The 15139-nt window shown below is 40.1% G+C and overlaps 2 protein-coding genes and 2 non-coding genes across 4 annotated transcripts in view; 2 read left to right on the top strand and 2 right to left on the bottom strand.

Annotated features, from left to right (window-relative positions):
- LOC118403153 (WAP, Kazal, immunoglobulin, Kunitz and NTR domain-containing protein 2-like) overlaps positions 1–5082 on the bottom strand; it is an 8671-nt gene extending 3589 nt beyond the window's left edge. Inside the window, exons 1-4 of the mRNA XM_035801673.1 lie at positions 4913–5082; positions 2822–3016; positions 2149–2242; positions 139–260 (exon numbers count right to left, since the gene is read on the bottom strand). Of these exons, the coding sequence (XP_035657566.1) occupies positions 139–260; positions 2149–2242; positions 2822–3016; positions 4913–4964 (463 nt within the window). The 5' untranslated portion in view covers positions 4965–5082. The remainder of the gene's footprint in view (positions 1–138; positions 261–2148; positions 2243–2821; positions 3017–4912) is intronic.
- Trnam-cau lies at positions 1116–1187 on the top strand. Its single transcript has one exon. It is a non-coding gene; the product is annotated as a tRNA-Met (tRNA).
- Positions 1740–1811, top strand: Trnam-cau. Its single transcript has one exon. It is a non-coding gene; the product is annotated as a tRNA-Met (tRNA).
- Positions 5083–5376: 294 nt separating the features above from the next.
- LOC118432784 (fibrillin-2-like) overlaps positions 5377–15139 on the bottom strand; it is a 32864-nt gene continuing 23101 nt past the window's right edge. Inside the window, exons 18-24 of the mRNA XM_035844404.1 lie at positions 14023–14172; positions 13146–13226; positions 12483–12552; positions 11868–11911; positions 11490–11577; positions 10753–10891; positions 5377–8650 (exon numbers count right to left, since the gene is read on the bottom strand). Coding sequence (XP_035700297.1) covers positions 8537–8650; positions 10753–10891; positions 11490–11577; positions 11868–11911; positions 12483–12552; positions 13146–13226; positions 14023–14172 — 686 coding nt within the window. The 3' untranslated portion in view covers positions 5377–8536. The remainder of the gene's footprint in view (positions 8651–10752; positions 10892–11489; positions 11578–11867; positions 11912–12482; positions 12553–13145; positions 13227–14022; positions 14173–15139) is intronic.

Genomic DNA, 15139 nt, shown 5'->3' with positions numbered 1-15139 from the left:
TTCTTCCCTTGTGTTGGAACAAAGTTTAAATTTTCACTATGGAATTTACCAACATAGATGAGCTTTCATTCGGATAATTTTACTACCCTTTTTAGTAATACAGCAGTAAAACAATTCCGACACAATACGCATGCTCACCCGTTGGCTGTGGGCACGTGACCGTTTCCAAGGTGATTCCCAGCTGACAGGCCACGGCGTCCAGCACACACTGGTTGTTATAAGAGTTCCCCGACATGTCACACACTGGGGACTGGCCAAACCTGGGGATGCAGAAACAAAACTTATCTGATTATCATATATAAATACATGTTTGATCTTGTTTCGTTTTTCGAAAAATCTTCGCAATTTTAGCGCTCTGGAAAGTTTTGATATCGGTCTTAGGTTTGTTAAGAAGGAGAACGAAATACTTGAATTTCTTCATCCACCACACGTACTGACACTGAGGTTTACAATATCAGTAAACCACAGATCGACTTTCATTCTTCATCTATATAATGACATTACGTACGTACAATTGTACAGCAACACGTTGTAGCTGTAGACGCCAAGGAGTGTTAAAAGACTGGCTTATTATTGATTACACTGTAAATGTTTTTCCTCGTGTTTAGTTTTTGTTTTAACACCCCAACCGTTGAATAGACAGAACATCTATGCATAGGTTTATATAGGACATAATCTTTGCACCGAATGGCCAACCTGCGGGTAACAATCCTGGGAACATGCCAGCTGTGGGCGGGCCCTGCGTTCGGGATCAAGCTGATGTAACAAACGGAGGAGATGTTGCAATCTATCGGGCACATTGATTTAAGGTGGGGTCACACATGCGTATATATTCAAGTCCTTTTGAGGTGCGTATGAAGCTCTTAGTCTCTACCAGGCTCCACAGGTCGCGGGAAAAATAGTACAAATTGGACAAATATAGATACATAACATGCCAGATTGAGATAGCTGATCGAGAAGTATGGTTAGCGACCCAGGTAACTCGTCTGACATGTTACCTGTTTACGTTTGTCTGATTTCTATTGTTTTTCCAACGACCTGTGGGGCCTGGTGGAGGCAAATACTTCCATGCGCGCCTCATACGGACTTAGATATATACGCAAGTTTCGCATGACAGCAGAGTGGCGCAGCGGGAGCGTGCTGGGCCCATAACCCAGAGGTCGGTGGATCGAAACCACCCTCTGCTAGATATTTTGTACAACAGGTTAATTTGGGATTATCGAAAGCAGCTTTCTTTTTCACATTCAAGTTTCTCTTCGTGTTAATGTGCAATATTTTTTTTTGAATCAGAGTTGCGTTGGGAAGAACATGCAATGCATAGAAATGCATCTGCATCTGCATATATACCCCCAAATGACCCCGCGAGGGGCAAAAGTAGGGGGGGGGGGGAGCTGAGGCTCCCGGGACGAATGAAATGCATATACGAATTGAGTATTGCGAACGAACGAACAAACGCACACATGTACACGCGCGCGCGCGCGCGCTCACGTGACACACACACATGCACAGATACACGCATGCACGCACACACACATGCACACACACACACAAACGCGCGCGCGCACGCACACGCCAACTCAAACGCGCACGCGCATTCACACACACACACACACACACACACGTACACACACACACACAACAGCTATGAGTAAGGGATCAAGCTGATGCAACAAGCGGTGGGAATGTCGAAATCAATCTGGCACATTGAGTAAACGTATGTGAAAAATATTACCTATGAGAGCAGAGTGGCGCAGCGGGAGCGTGCTGGGCCCATAACCCAGAGGTCGGTGGATCGAAACCACCCTCTGCTAGATATTTTGTACAACAGGGTGATTTGGATTATCGAAAGCAGCTTTTGTTTTTTCCACTGCGCATCCAAGTTTCTCTTCGTGTTGATGTGCAATGTTTTTTTTAAAACTTGAATCAGGGTTGGGAACATGCAATGCATAGAAATGCATATACGAATTGAGTACTGCGAACGAACGAACGCACACACACACACACACATGCACACACATGCACACACACACACGCACACAAGCGCGCACATGCGCGCTCGCGCACACGCACGCACATGCACACGCACGCACATACATACACACACACACACACACACACATACACACACACAAACCCACACACACTTACCGAGAACAGTCGGAGGGACACCTGCACATGGCCTGACCGTTCATGACCTCACATGACGCCCCCTGCTGCACACACGTCACCTCAAGGCATGGATCTACAGGCACAAGGTTACTGTTAATCACCTCCAAGTAGATGTATTGTATATTTCTCTTGTATACTAATCTCCAAGCAGATCCTACGGTTGCATAAGATAGTAGAAAAGTTGGCAGAGGCTATTGGAGCATACACACTCCTAGTCCGGCTTCACTCCACTGTTAGCTTTTGATACTATCTTATGGTACCGTAGGGTGTACTTGGAGATTATTTTGTACGGTTTTCACGCGAAAAAAACACACACTCACACACTAAAATACGCGATAGAAGCCTCGGTATTTATCACACACATTCACTTTTCATTTCTAAAAAATCTTTTTCACTACTGTGACTTTATATATAAATGAGTAAAAGGCAACGTTTTCTTCTTGCCATATAGGTTTACATTGAACAACTTTTTTTGCGAGCAAAGTTCATTCGTTCAGGAATAGCAAATGTAACGTTACTAGACTAGGCATTATAGCTACAATCAGCTATTATGAGGGAATATTGGAACATGTCATGGTTAGCTTAGGTGATATAAGAAAACGTTATGATCTTCGAAATTCCGCCATTGAAGAAGAATATTTGATTGTCGTACCTGTCGGGGGCTCAGGCGGTGCCTCTGTGGTCTGCAGTACTGGTTCCTGACACACGGTGGCGCCACAGGCGTTCGGACAGCATAGCAGTTCGCCAGGGCAGTCCCCGTCCGCATCGCATAGGTCCGCACACAGACCGAAGGAGTCCAGGTCTACCGGCGGGCAGGAGCCGTCCTTCTGCCGAGGGGCCCCCTGACCTGGTACGGTAAAGAGAGAGCGGGATTTTACCTACTGTTAACACATCATACGATTCACAATGCTATCTGAAAAGTCTGCCCGTTTACAAAACTAGCCTGTTTCTTTAATAACTTTTGCACTGTTTCTTACTACTTGTATGTTAACCTTCATCTACGCATCATATTCAGAAATAGTCCATTTCTTTCTAGATGTTGACGAAAGAGGAGAGAGAAGGGGGAGAGGGGAATAGGGAGTGAGAGAGAAAGAGAGAGAGAGAGAGAGAGAGAGAGAGAGAGAGAGAGAGAGAGAGAAAGCTTAAGAGAGAGAGAGAAGGGAGAGAGAAAGAGAGAGGGAGAGAGAGAGACTGTACTATCATTATCTGTTCGTGTATGAGTCAGGAAAACGGATGAATGACAAGGCACAACGTTTCAGTTCCCTGTCGTTCCCCCTGGCACGCAACAGAGCAGGGAGTTCCGGTAGAATTACATTCCAAACAAAATAAATTGAAAAAAAAAAGAATAATAAAAATGCAGATGTATGCTTCTGCACCGACGTGTTTTAACGTCATTCTGCGCTTTTAATTGCTATCTTTACACTTGCAGTTTGTGCGTTCATTTAGCGGTGTGCCTAAGATGTTATTCGAAGATGCAAATAAAGCAGTTTCTCGGATTTGGCAACTTTGGATTTTTTTAGGCACGAAATCCAAGTACATTTTGTATACATTGGAGGAGCGCTGGTTATATTGGAATCACGCGGCTTTGACTGCACGTCTTGTGACTACATCACAAGCCTTCCTGGTCAATATGTAGCTTGGCATCCTGTTACTGTATTTAATCGGGATGTATTTGCAAGTGCGTGTGTTTGTGCTTATGAGGTAGATAAATAGCAAGATAGAAAGAAAGAGAGAAAGAGAAGCTTGGAGAGAGAGAGACAGTGAGTGGGTGCAAGAGAGAGAGAAAGAAAGAACATGAAAGAGAGAAGGTTTTACATGTCTCTTATGTAAAAGTTCAGCTCGCCATCATGCCTTGTCATGATGTTGATTACTGTTATGTTGACAGTCTTTACGAAGGCCCATGGGCTTCCGAAACCGTCAGGAAGATGCTACCGCTCACCGGAAGTGTCAGTAATTTTCTACAGACCACAAGTGATAACAACATGACCTCCGGTAACCCCATAAAGATGTGCCATCGCCCACGTGCACTTTTCACGTACATGGCATGAAACACTGCCCCGCTCGACTTCCAACCGTGTGTGTATTTTTATGATCTCTTCCACGATAGAAGAAAGTTTGGCATGAAAAGAAGAAAAAAAAACTGCCATTTTGTTTTAAGGTATATCGTGCATTGATAGCATATTTCTATATGTAGTGGACCGCAAATATTTAAAAAAATGCATTGACTGTGCCTTTTATATAAACCAATTTCACTATTCACTGTAGCCTTGATACCATACCCCAACCTCAATCTTTCGTGCACGATAAATACTTGATATCGGGCTGGGTTTGGTAACCAGGCTATATTCACTGGTGACGAGCTTAAGGGGCCTCATTATTGGAGTAAAGCCCAGTTGATAGTTGGAGTAAAGCCCAGTTTCGGATAGAGCACGAATGAAACTGTTTAAATCCTATCCAACTTAAGCCTGGTATTCGTCTGTATTCTAAGCTCCCGAGTCTCTTCTGCCCTCTCCGTATTTATGGACATACTAGTACATACTAGTCAAAGACGGTCACAAGTTTTAATATCGTATTAAAGCCACTGACACATGAATACAGTAACCATCCTCAACATTCAACACGAAGACGCACATACAAATTCACTATAGCAAGGAGGTTAAAAGAATCTTGTTTAATCTCCTTGACTATCACCGGTAGCGAACACCACATTCTGCCAAAGGAAATATATAACATCACTACTCACCATATGTTGCAGAAATCACTGCTAAAATGACGAGCGATACTAGCATCTTCATTGTTGTAAAGAGTCGTACCACGAGTTGTGCGCCTGTGTTCCGAGTGGTTTTCTCTCTATTTAAAGGTCAGGCGATTTGCTGAGGCTTTTTATAAAGTCACATTTCCGGTTGCCTACGCGTAAGTACTCGCCGTTACCCTTCTAAGAAAAGGCGCTGTCGTCAATGGGCACGAGCTTGTCTAAACAGGAAGTGAGAAAACCCGCAGTAAATTGTTGGCTGCAGTTTCTATTAATATCGCTAGAGGTCGTTGGCGAGCGTAGACATTGTTAATACCGTTATTGGAAGCGTGTGCAGGTGCACACTATGCTGATAACAAGCTTGCTAGTAACAAGCTACAGTCAAATCATGTTTGATCGTAACTTAGGATTAGTAGGCCTTATTAGACTACACATAAAGATACAAGACCTAGTGCAAATCGGAAACAACAAACTTTATTGCAATTTATCTCCAAAGTGACAAATTTATACATCTTTCTTCAACACTAACACCAAAATACCAGCAAATGTACAGCTGCTTCTGTCACAATGGCATGAAAACATCACCTTATTCCACACCGCTGATTCTTCATTTACTTTTTTTGCCAAAAGCAGTTTTAGTGTCAAGAGTATAAATAGTATTTTGTACTTTATCAACAAAAGTACCATCTTCTTCTTACATGTTTCTCTGAAATTTGTGCACAACCAACCATGCTGTCAAAACACTATGTGAAAGAAAGCATTAAAAAATCAAACTAAAACTTGAAAATGCAATCCTAGAGACTAACGTTATCACCCTAGCAAACTACAGAAAGCGTTAGAATTCCTGATTTGAAGATGTATTCAAGAACAAATCATTTCTATTGCAAGCATTCCTTGTGCGAGGCACTTTGCAACAATTAAAGCAATATAATCATTATCAATTATATAATCATAGCTAATTCTTTGCAACAAGGTAAAAACCATAACAACACATGTGCACATAGAGTTTAGCTAAACAAAAATGCATCATGGGAAACAGTCACACTCTCCCCAACAAAATCTTTTGATGCAGGAAAAGTTTTCCTTTTGCATTCTCTCAAGGGAACAATAACTACAAGCGCATGCTAAACCCCCAAAATACAAGGAGTTTTTTTTTTAAACCAGGATTAAAAACTATAAAAGTAGACTACTTGCAGAATCAACAGACAAGTGTAAACTATTACATATGACACAAGGTTTGCTATCTGATGTCTGTAAGTAAACATTGCAATGTCGAATTGCTGTCAAATTCTCCCTGAATGATTTGCTATTTGTAATTTAAAGACTGATTAAGACACTAGATGTAAAATGACAGATTAAGTAAAGTTTAACAATTGTTAATACATGGTCAGAGGCGAGCCACTTACCAGCAGAAAATGAAAAAAAGTCAAATTATTATTGTTAAATTCAGTTTAACAATTAACATTCAATTTCCACAAGTTACAATTAAAGGAGGATCGATATTTCAGTAAAACAACAAATCATTGGAGGAAAGCAATTTCTAACATCATTCAGAGGATATTTGCACAAAATTTAAACTGTCTATAAAATGCCAGTTGGCCCTGCAACTGGTACAAAGGGGACATTTCAAAATTGATGCAGTAAAACAGGGACTCTCTATACTATTGTTTTTAACAAATTTCCTTACAACCATAAACTAGAATGGCCAGAGTATATATTGTGTCAATAAACAAAACTTTACAAAATACATAATTTCTATATGTCTATTTGGCCTCTTTTAGGTTAAAAAGTATTCAAGTTTGAAATGTCCCCTCTAAAATCTCATTAGTTGGAATAAAAATGGTTTTAGTTACTATAAGGCACTGCATGAACTTTGGATTAAAAATTGTGGTATGGGGAGAGACCATTTGACTGTAATAATCTGAAATATTGTATGATATGTTGGAATAAAAGGCCTATTCCAAAGAAGTTTCACCTCAAAATATCACATGGTTCTCCCCTAAGTACAACTTTTATCTATGACACAGGCACTAAGTACAATGTTTACACTACTGGCACTTGTGACACCTTTTCCCATCTCTTCACTTTATACTATAACCATGTGGGATAGGGGGTTGACAACTTGACATATTATCTACAGGGACTTCACTAAACAGCTGACAGTTTAGAAGAGGATATGGACTACTGTAACACTGGCACTTGTGACACCTTTTCCCATCTCCTTAAACCTCATTACAAACTGCTAACCAGGTGGGATAGGGGGTTGACAACTTGACATATTATCCACAGGGACTTAACCAACAGATGACAGTTACCAGGGGAAGAAGATAATTTTGAACTACTGTACACACAAAGTAAAACCATGGATTTCATCCAATCACCGTAGAAAACAGATATCATGTGAATAGCACAGCCTGGCTACATTGCTTCACATGTGGAAGACACCCCAAAGATCATTGCATATTTTATATCATCTGTACAATCATTAAACCCTCTAAACAAGACTATTTGGCTAAGCAGATTTTATATCTCCAAGAAAAAGTTGGCACCAAAACGCCATTGATTTAACTGTGTTCCATAGGGAAGCTTTTACAAAATAATCAATTTGAAAGTGAGTTTAACTCCTTTAACAACCTGCTAATTATCTTTGCACCAACTACACTGTACATGATACAGGCATGTCATGTAAAGCTGTAGATATTGCAATGGTCACTTCCAAACATTGGCACACTTGCACATTTTTTTCCCATTCCATTTATCTAAGTGCCAGTTGGACTTTGAATTATAAGCAATTACGACAAAGGGGTAAGATGCGAAAAACTGTCTTTAAAGCATGAAATTGAAAAAGAAACTCTAATATTCTTCATTTTTGCTACACTGGACCTAGCTATGATTCGAACCAAAATCAGAATAAGATTTTCATTGTGCTTGAAAAGTTGCTATCAGAAAAAATGAAATAATAAGGACAGCTCTTAAGGACAGGTTGAAGCAAAATGTATGCTGTCAGAAACTTTAAGTAGTAACCACGTGACTGTGTTTTCAATGGAAACTTTTGCATTTAGAATTCAACATTGTAACACTAAGTGTCAATCAAATGTGAGTCCTATGGAAGCTCTGATTATAATGTGCATAGAATTAAAGATAATTTGACCAAAATAATGAAAAAGAAAATATGTCTAGTTGCTATGTGTTTCTCTCAAACCTGCATGTAAACCAAAGAAAGCAATTCTGGTTTGGAGCCTGTCACTGAAAAAGGTCCGGTCGTCATTTCATGAAAACCGTTCAGTTTTTCACTGCCATCTTATTTGAACTTAAAACAAGATAGAGGTAGATCAGACCAGCCTTGAGTGTCAGTTTTATAGTTATAAAACATTGAAAATAAATTGACAGATCAACGTGTCTGAATACAATGCTAATACACCTTTATCTGCAGGTTAACCTACATCCACTGCATATAAAACCACTGTACGTTGACTTGACATCCCTAAATACTGATTTTAAAAACAACGGATATAGGCTACCCCCAGATTAAGGTGAACTAGCATTAGCATTAATATTGGCACCATTGACTATAGTGAGAAGACAGATAGTGTTGTTAATCTATCTCCAGATATGCTAGAAGTAATCCATGTCCAGTTGTTTGCCGTCGTCCCCGGTTGCTGCCTTGTTGGTGTGTCCACTCCCGAACGTGGTGGCACCGTCCGCCGCCTCGTCTCCGCTCAGCCGATGCTGTGGAGGTGATGGACACAGAGGATACATTGTCAACAGAAAACAACAGTTCGTATAGAAAAATAGCCTGAGTAGTATCATCTGTAGCGATCGCTGGCTTAATACTTTTGCTTGCTAAACACAGATTAGCAATGAAAGTACTGAGCCAGCAGCCATTACGGAGGATGGTACTCAGGCTAATAAAAACAAATTGTTTAACTTGAAGCATGCAAAGCATCCCCAAAGAAGCAAACACAAACACATACAAAGACCTGAAACAAACAGTCATTCATTATTCTGCTGAGTTGATACTTCATACTGTTATTCATTTCATCTGACTTTCACTCAGAAGGTAACAAATTGAATACTTTTTGTGGCAATTGTGAACATAATGCAAAAACTTCAGAGCATTCATTTATTCCTACATGTAACCTTACATGTAGCTCAATCAATGTTCTTATATATATTTCAAAATGTTAAATTGTTTCAAATTTAATTATGAAAATGATAGTTTGATACTTCATACACTTAACATTATCTTTTTGTGACTTTCACTCACAATGCAACAACACAGAAACCAACAAGCACAAGAGTACCACAAGAAGAAATTGGAAGCATTTTGACTTTTTATGGCAGCAACATAGGCTCAAGCAATATGCCACCATTAGAGATACAAAAGCAGAGATTCCAAACAGTTAGTCTGCCAGTACCATATTGATTTACTGCATGGTGATGACCCCAACTTGACACCAACACCTGCCCCAATACTTCTACCATCTACATTGCAATTGGGTCCGTCAGTTGACCATCAGCTTTTTGTACTATCATGGACAAAAATTATGGCCATTCCATCATCTTTACAGAAAACATAGTTTGTCTCATGGGCTAATATAATTGCATGTGTGACAGGGGCTTAACACCCAACCATGGTCTGGAGAGGGTTGGGAGGCCATGTTCGGCTATGTGTGACAGGGGCTTAACTCCCAACCATGGTCTGGAGAGGGTTGGGAGGCCATGTTGGCTATATGTGTGACAGGGGCTTAACTCCCAACCATGGTCTAGAGAAGGATGGGAGGCCATGTTGGCTATGTGTGACAGGGGCTTACCTCCTAACCAAGGTTAAGGGAAGGTTGGGAGGCCATGTTGGCTATGTGTGACAGGGGCTTAACTCCCAACCATGGTCTGGAGAGAGAAGGTTGGGAGGCCATGGTTGGCTATGTGTGACAGGGGCTTAACTCCTAACCATGGTCTGGAGAAGGTTGGGAGGCCATGGTCGGCTATGTGTGACAGGGGCTTAACTCCTAACCATGGCCTGGAGAAGGTTGGGACTGGCCTTGGTCAGCTATGTGTGACAGGGGCTTAACTCCTAAACATGGTCTGGATATGAATGTGTGACGGGGGACTAACACTAGTGTACTATTGGCAGAAGAACTGTTTTGAATCTCTGCTTCAGGAATCTCTGGTTCATATTACACGCACAAACCTCAGTGACGTCAGAGTAAACGTTGGGCTGCATTTCAACCACGTCATGGTTAAACCCCAATTCCTTCTTGCTACGGTTTCTCCTAGAGAGACACACATTCCACAGGTCGATGTTAGTTTCAAAACTTAATGCTGTTAATTTGGGCAGTTGAGTCAGTTCTGCTTGGGCTGGATCAGTGATGTACAAAGTTGTTATCATTTCTGTTGATGAAGGTTGGACATAAAGGTACAAAAAAGATACACAATACTTCGGTTACTGGAGCAAGTTTGTTAATTTTCAGACGTTTTAGATAGCATCTGCTACATCTGAGGAAAGAAAGTGGATGCCATTTGAAACATCTGACCATTGACTTAATTTTCCAGTCACTTGGGTACCTTATGTATTGTGTTGCTACAATTTCTTGCAAATCCCTTTAGACTATTTAGAGGTGAATGTACAGATTAGAAAGAAACATTTTTTATGAAAACGTAAGAATATAATATAGAAATGCTTTATTGCAAATATATGCATTTCCATTCAACGTGGTTTTGGTTTCAGATAAAATTTGATGGAAGTGCCAAATTTTTAAAGAATAAAGTGAAATCGACAAGCAGTGTATTGTTCTGATCCAGCCCACAGACGACTCTCCCTGCCACGTTACCTTCGGCTCTGTTTCCTGCATTTCCATGTGTTTGTCTAGGTCAAAGTTCGCTCGTAGCTTCCCCGGCCTCCACCCTCCATCCCCATACGACTCAACCCCATGATGCAATGCACCATTACTTTGACTTTTGTCCTTCCTCCTGTAAGGTTGGATTAGAAGGTCAACATCATGGGGAGTGATGACTTCACAAGAATGCAAATTGAGGCTATATAATTTTTATGTAGAATCCCATGTACACAAATAAAGGAAGGCAATCAATTAATCAATCAATCTTCAATCGTGTCTGAAATGTGTTGACTTGACATACATGAAATAAAAGACTTGCAATTCATCACACTATTTTAGAATTTGTATACATCTACATAAAACATTGGAATATTGAGGTTTGAATGTTGACATTTGCATGGATATTTAGACTTTACTGTCACATGCCCTAGCATCAGTGGACCAGGAGACTATTAAGAGATACACCAGTATGTAACAGACTGTGTAGTTTCTACTAGGCTGGGATGCTGGGAAAATAGTAGAAATTGAAATAGACAATCAAAGAACACACCAGATACAAAAAGTTAGCTTGCCAAAAAGTAGTTTACTACATGTAGTTGGCGACATACATGTAATTGTATTTTTTGGACTGACACATGTGTTTTCTCTGGTTTTCTACTATTTTTCCAGCAACATGTAGAGCCTGGTAGAGGCCTAACAGTCCAGTTAACATTGTATATCATGCTACCAACCTGCAGCAGGCACACACGGCTATGATGATCAGAATGATCAGGAAAAGCCCCGCCCCGGCCGCACAGGCGATGGTGGTGATGAAGAACACTGGAGGAAGAGAGACAAACCACATTTGTCAACACATGAGATACACTCAGAGTACTCTGTGAACGAATAAAAGAAATCCTATGAAGTTGAGTTTATGAAAATTTATCCACTTTTAGCTTATGGAGCCTCAGCATAAATTTAGGCTCCAAGCCCTCCTGCACTATCACAGGCCAGACTTTGAATGACCGAGCATTCTGTATAAATGGCTGAGCATTCTGCATGACATGTACATGTATGATGATATACATGGCTCATGCATGGCATCATTCTGTAAGATTATGAATCTTCACCTGTTTGGCTTCCACACTCATCTCCTGAGTAACCTCCTGGACATCTGCAAAAAAACAAGTTAACAAAAATTAATGTAAACAAATGTCAACCTGGTGTGTTTCAATAATAATTATTGTCCAGTATTCACATAAAATTATCAAATTAACCTGGCAAATAATGTATTAACCAGATTATCTAAGGGAAACCATGATTGAAGTTGCAGAACATTTAGAAATTTTAAGACTGTTAACGTTGTTAACAAAGTGGTGCATTAGATCAGACTGCCCATCTCTGGTTCTGTAGCACTGGGCCACCACTACAGCACTGGAGGCTTATTCCACTGTCAGTGGTCTGTGTGTTCAATGGTACTTACTCTCCCAAATGCTGAGTGCAAAGCAGAGAAAGCAGCATGTACCATTTTTAAAGTTTTTGGTATGACTTGGTCAGAGATCGAACTCATGACCTACCAAATGCAAGGAAACAGTTGGTATTGCACCAGAAACTGTTGTCAATTAGTTAACTATGGTCTACATGCATTGTGTTACATGTACTTGTGGCAGTTGTTAAAACTATCAACATTCAACAGCTGTTTCGTTCTGTGTAATACATTTGTATTAAAAGCAGAAAACACGAACCTGCATGAGTAGTGGTAATTGTCACCCCTTCGGACGGTCACACAAGTTCCTCCGTTCAAGCACGGGCATTCTGTGTGCAGAAGAGACAGGACGTAAGTGGCAAATAATGCTTCATTCTGGCTATAACACACCTTTATCCACAAGGTAACATATATCCATTGTTTTTAAAAACAGGGTACAGAAGGACATCATTTAGTTGACGGTGGTTTTAAACTGCAATATTTAAAAAAATAATTTTGAAATATTGCAGTTTCAAACCACTGTCCGTCGACTTGATATGATCCCTTAAATACAAGTTAACACCCTGTTTTTAAAAACAACGCAAATAGGTTTACCCAGCAAATAAAGGTGAACTAGTGTGAGCTCAATTAAGACTTTAAAACTTCTAAACAAAATGCAAATAACCTCTCTTTGGCAAACCATCAAGAAAGGCTGTAGAGTTACTGTACATGGGCATTCATTACATAATGACTGTAAAACTGCATGGCTTAGGAAGGAAAAGACAACCGGTAGATATAATGTATACCATGTACCGGGATAGCACAAATAAACACTTTCTACATGATACAATGTATTAAAATCATCATAAATTAGCTAGTAATTAAATGCAACCTAAAACTTGAAAATACATGTTTTGTAGAAATTACCAAATAGCACACTCACCTTTGCATTCTGAGGTTCTGTCTTCTTTCAGATAGCAGTACTCAGTGTCCTGGCACGGGTTGTCTTCACATGGGTCCAGTGCTGAAACAGGGAAGGTACTATCACAATTAAGAACCAAGTGTAGCCTTTTCAACAGTGGTATTAAAACTCATTTATTCCCAACAGACATAAGTCTGGGTGATCAAAGCACTAAATGACTGCCATTTCAGACCCTTACAATTCACACCCACCAAATAAAGGCAGACCTCACCACAGCTGGCTGGGATGGGAGAGTAGTTGACCCATCCCCCCCAAAATTAATGTTTAGTACAGCATTCATCTTAAAGTTTGGTGTTGGTGATACATGTATTTTCATACAGGGTTAAGTAAGGTAACAATACCTAAGTTCACTTTTATTTGTTGATTTTTTATTTTGTTTTGTATGACTATGAGTCAAGTGACACAGTACTACATGTTTGTATATTTACATGTCCCTTATATAAATGTTACATTTTCACTCTAGTCCTGCTGATACAACATATAATGCATCCATCAAGTTGAGAATGACCAGACTCTTGGAGGGGGGTAACGCTAGTTCACCTTTATCCATGGGGTAGCCTATATCTGTTCTTTTTAAAACGGGTTATTTATGGGCATCAAGTTATAGACGTTCAACAGTAATTATCTTTATATTTTCTACATAGTGAAAATATTGCAATTTAAAACCATGTCTGTCGACTTAACATCCCTTAATGCCCACTAGTGTTTTCAAAATAACGGATATAGGTTACCCTGCGGATAAAGGTGAACTAGAAGTGTTAACCTTCTATCCCCCAGTGAGAAATCTTTTGACATACATGTACATTATGACTGGTATTGAAATTAACACTATGGTTACCTATGCAGAACTCTTTCCCATCCACAGCTTGTAGAGTAGGGTCAGGCTGGTATCCGGCTTTACAGGCACAGCGATACCCGCCGTCAATATTCACACAGTCAGTGTTGGCTGGGCACTGGTGGCTATCGGGGGAGGCACACTCATTCAGGTCTGTGGAGGGAAACATTTATGATATAACATTAATGTTTGGTTATTTGCATGCAAATACCACTGACAGTCTCAGCTGGAGTAACTAATACCAGTGTTGTAGCCTTTTTTCCGCCCCCCCCCCCCCTTGAATTTTGAATGGAAATCCTGTTAAAAGGCACAGTGATGCTAGGGGAGTCCGGAGCATGCTCCTCAAGAAAATTTGAAATCTAGACCCCTTGAAAAACTACTTCCTTTATTTTACGGGGTAAATTTTGCAGCTTGGATCAATTAATATCTTTATATGCAAATTTTTGTCTATCACAGGGGATGGAATGGGCAAAATCTTTGTCCGTCCCCAGCAGCAAAATTCTTTTAAAGGAAGGAACAAAGGAATGATGCTAAGAACCCTCAGGCTGGTACATACATGTATCTTGCCTGCATCTAGATGCTGTATATTGTATGTTCATCAAGCAACAGTAACACTACCTGAGCTATTGAATCTCAATAATCATGTATTCAAGAAAGGGTATGTCACCCCGTAAGGGGCGGTATAACCCCGTCGTGTGTAAACATGTGCGAACATGTTTGATCACGTCGACCGATGATGATGATTCAAGAAATATCTCATCATAATGATTATTTTTTTCTAATTGTTCATAAGGCCTAGGAAAAAAAATGTTGTGTTTCCTGTAACAGTCCTGAAAAAATTAGGGTCGGTAGGTAGGGATAATCTTTTTTTTTTTTTTTTTTTTTTTTTAGACATGGTACCTGGCTTGAAAACTGGCAACACATTGGCCAAAAGCATTATTTCTTAAGCTGGGAACTGTGGTGGTGTCCATGTCAATATCTATCCATACACTTTGTTACATAGAAATGTACATTTATATTGTATGCTTCTGATGTCATCTTGCCGGCTCATAATCTTCATCTTCTGCTTTAGGGAAAGCTATCACTTATACACAGAAACTAACTCTTATACAAGGATATA

Source organism: Branchiostoma floridae, chromosome 16, assembly GCF_000003815.2.
Source record: "Branchiostoma floridae strain S238N-H82 chromosome 16, Bfl_VNyyK, whole genome shotgun sequence".
Lineage (NCBI taxonomy): Eukaryota > Metazoa > Chordata > Leptocardii > Amphioxiformes > Branchiostomatidae > Branchiostoma > Branchiostoma floridae.
This window is presented reverse-complemented; position numbering and strand designations above follow the sequence as displayed.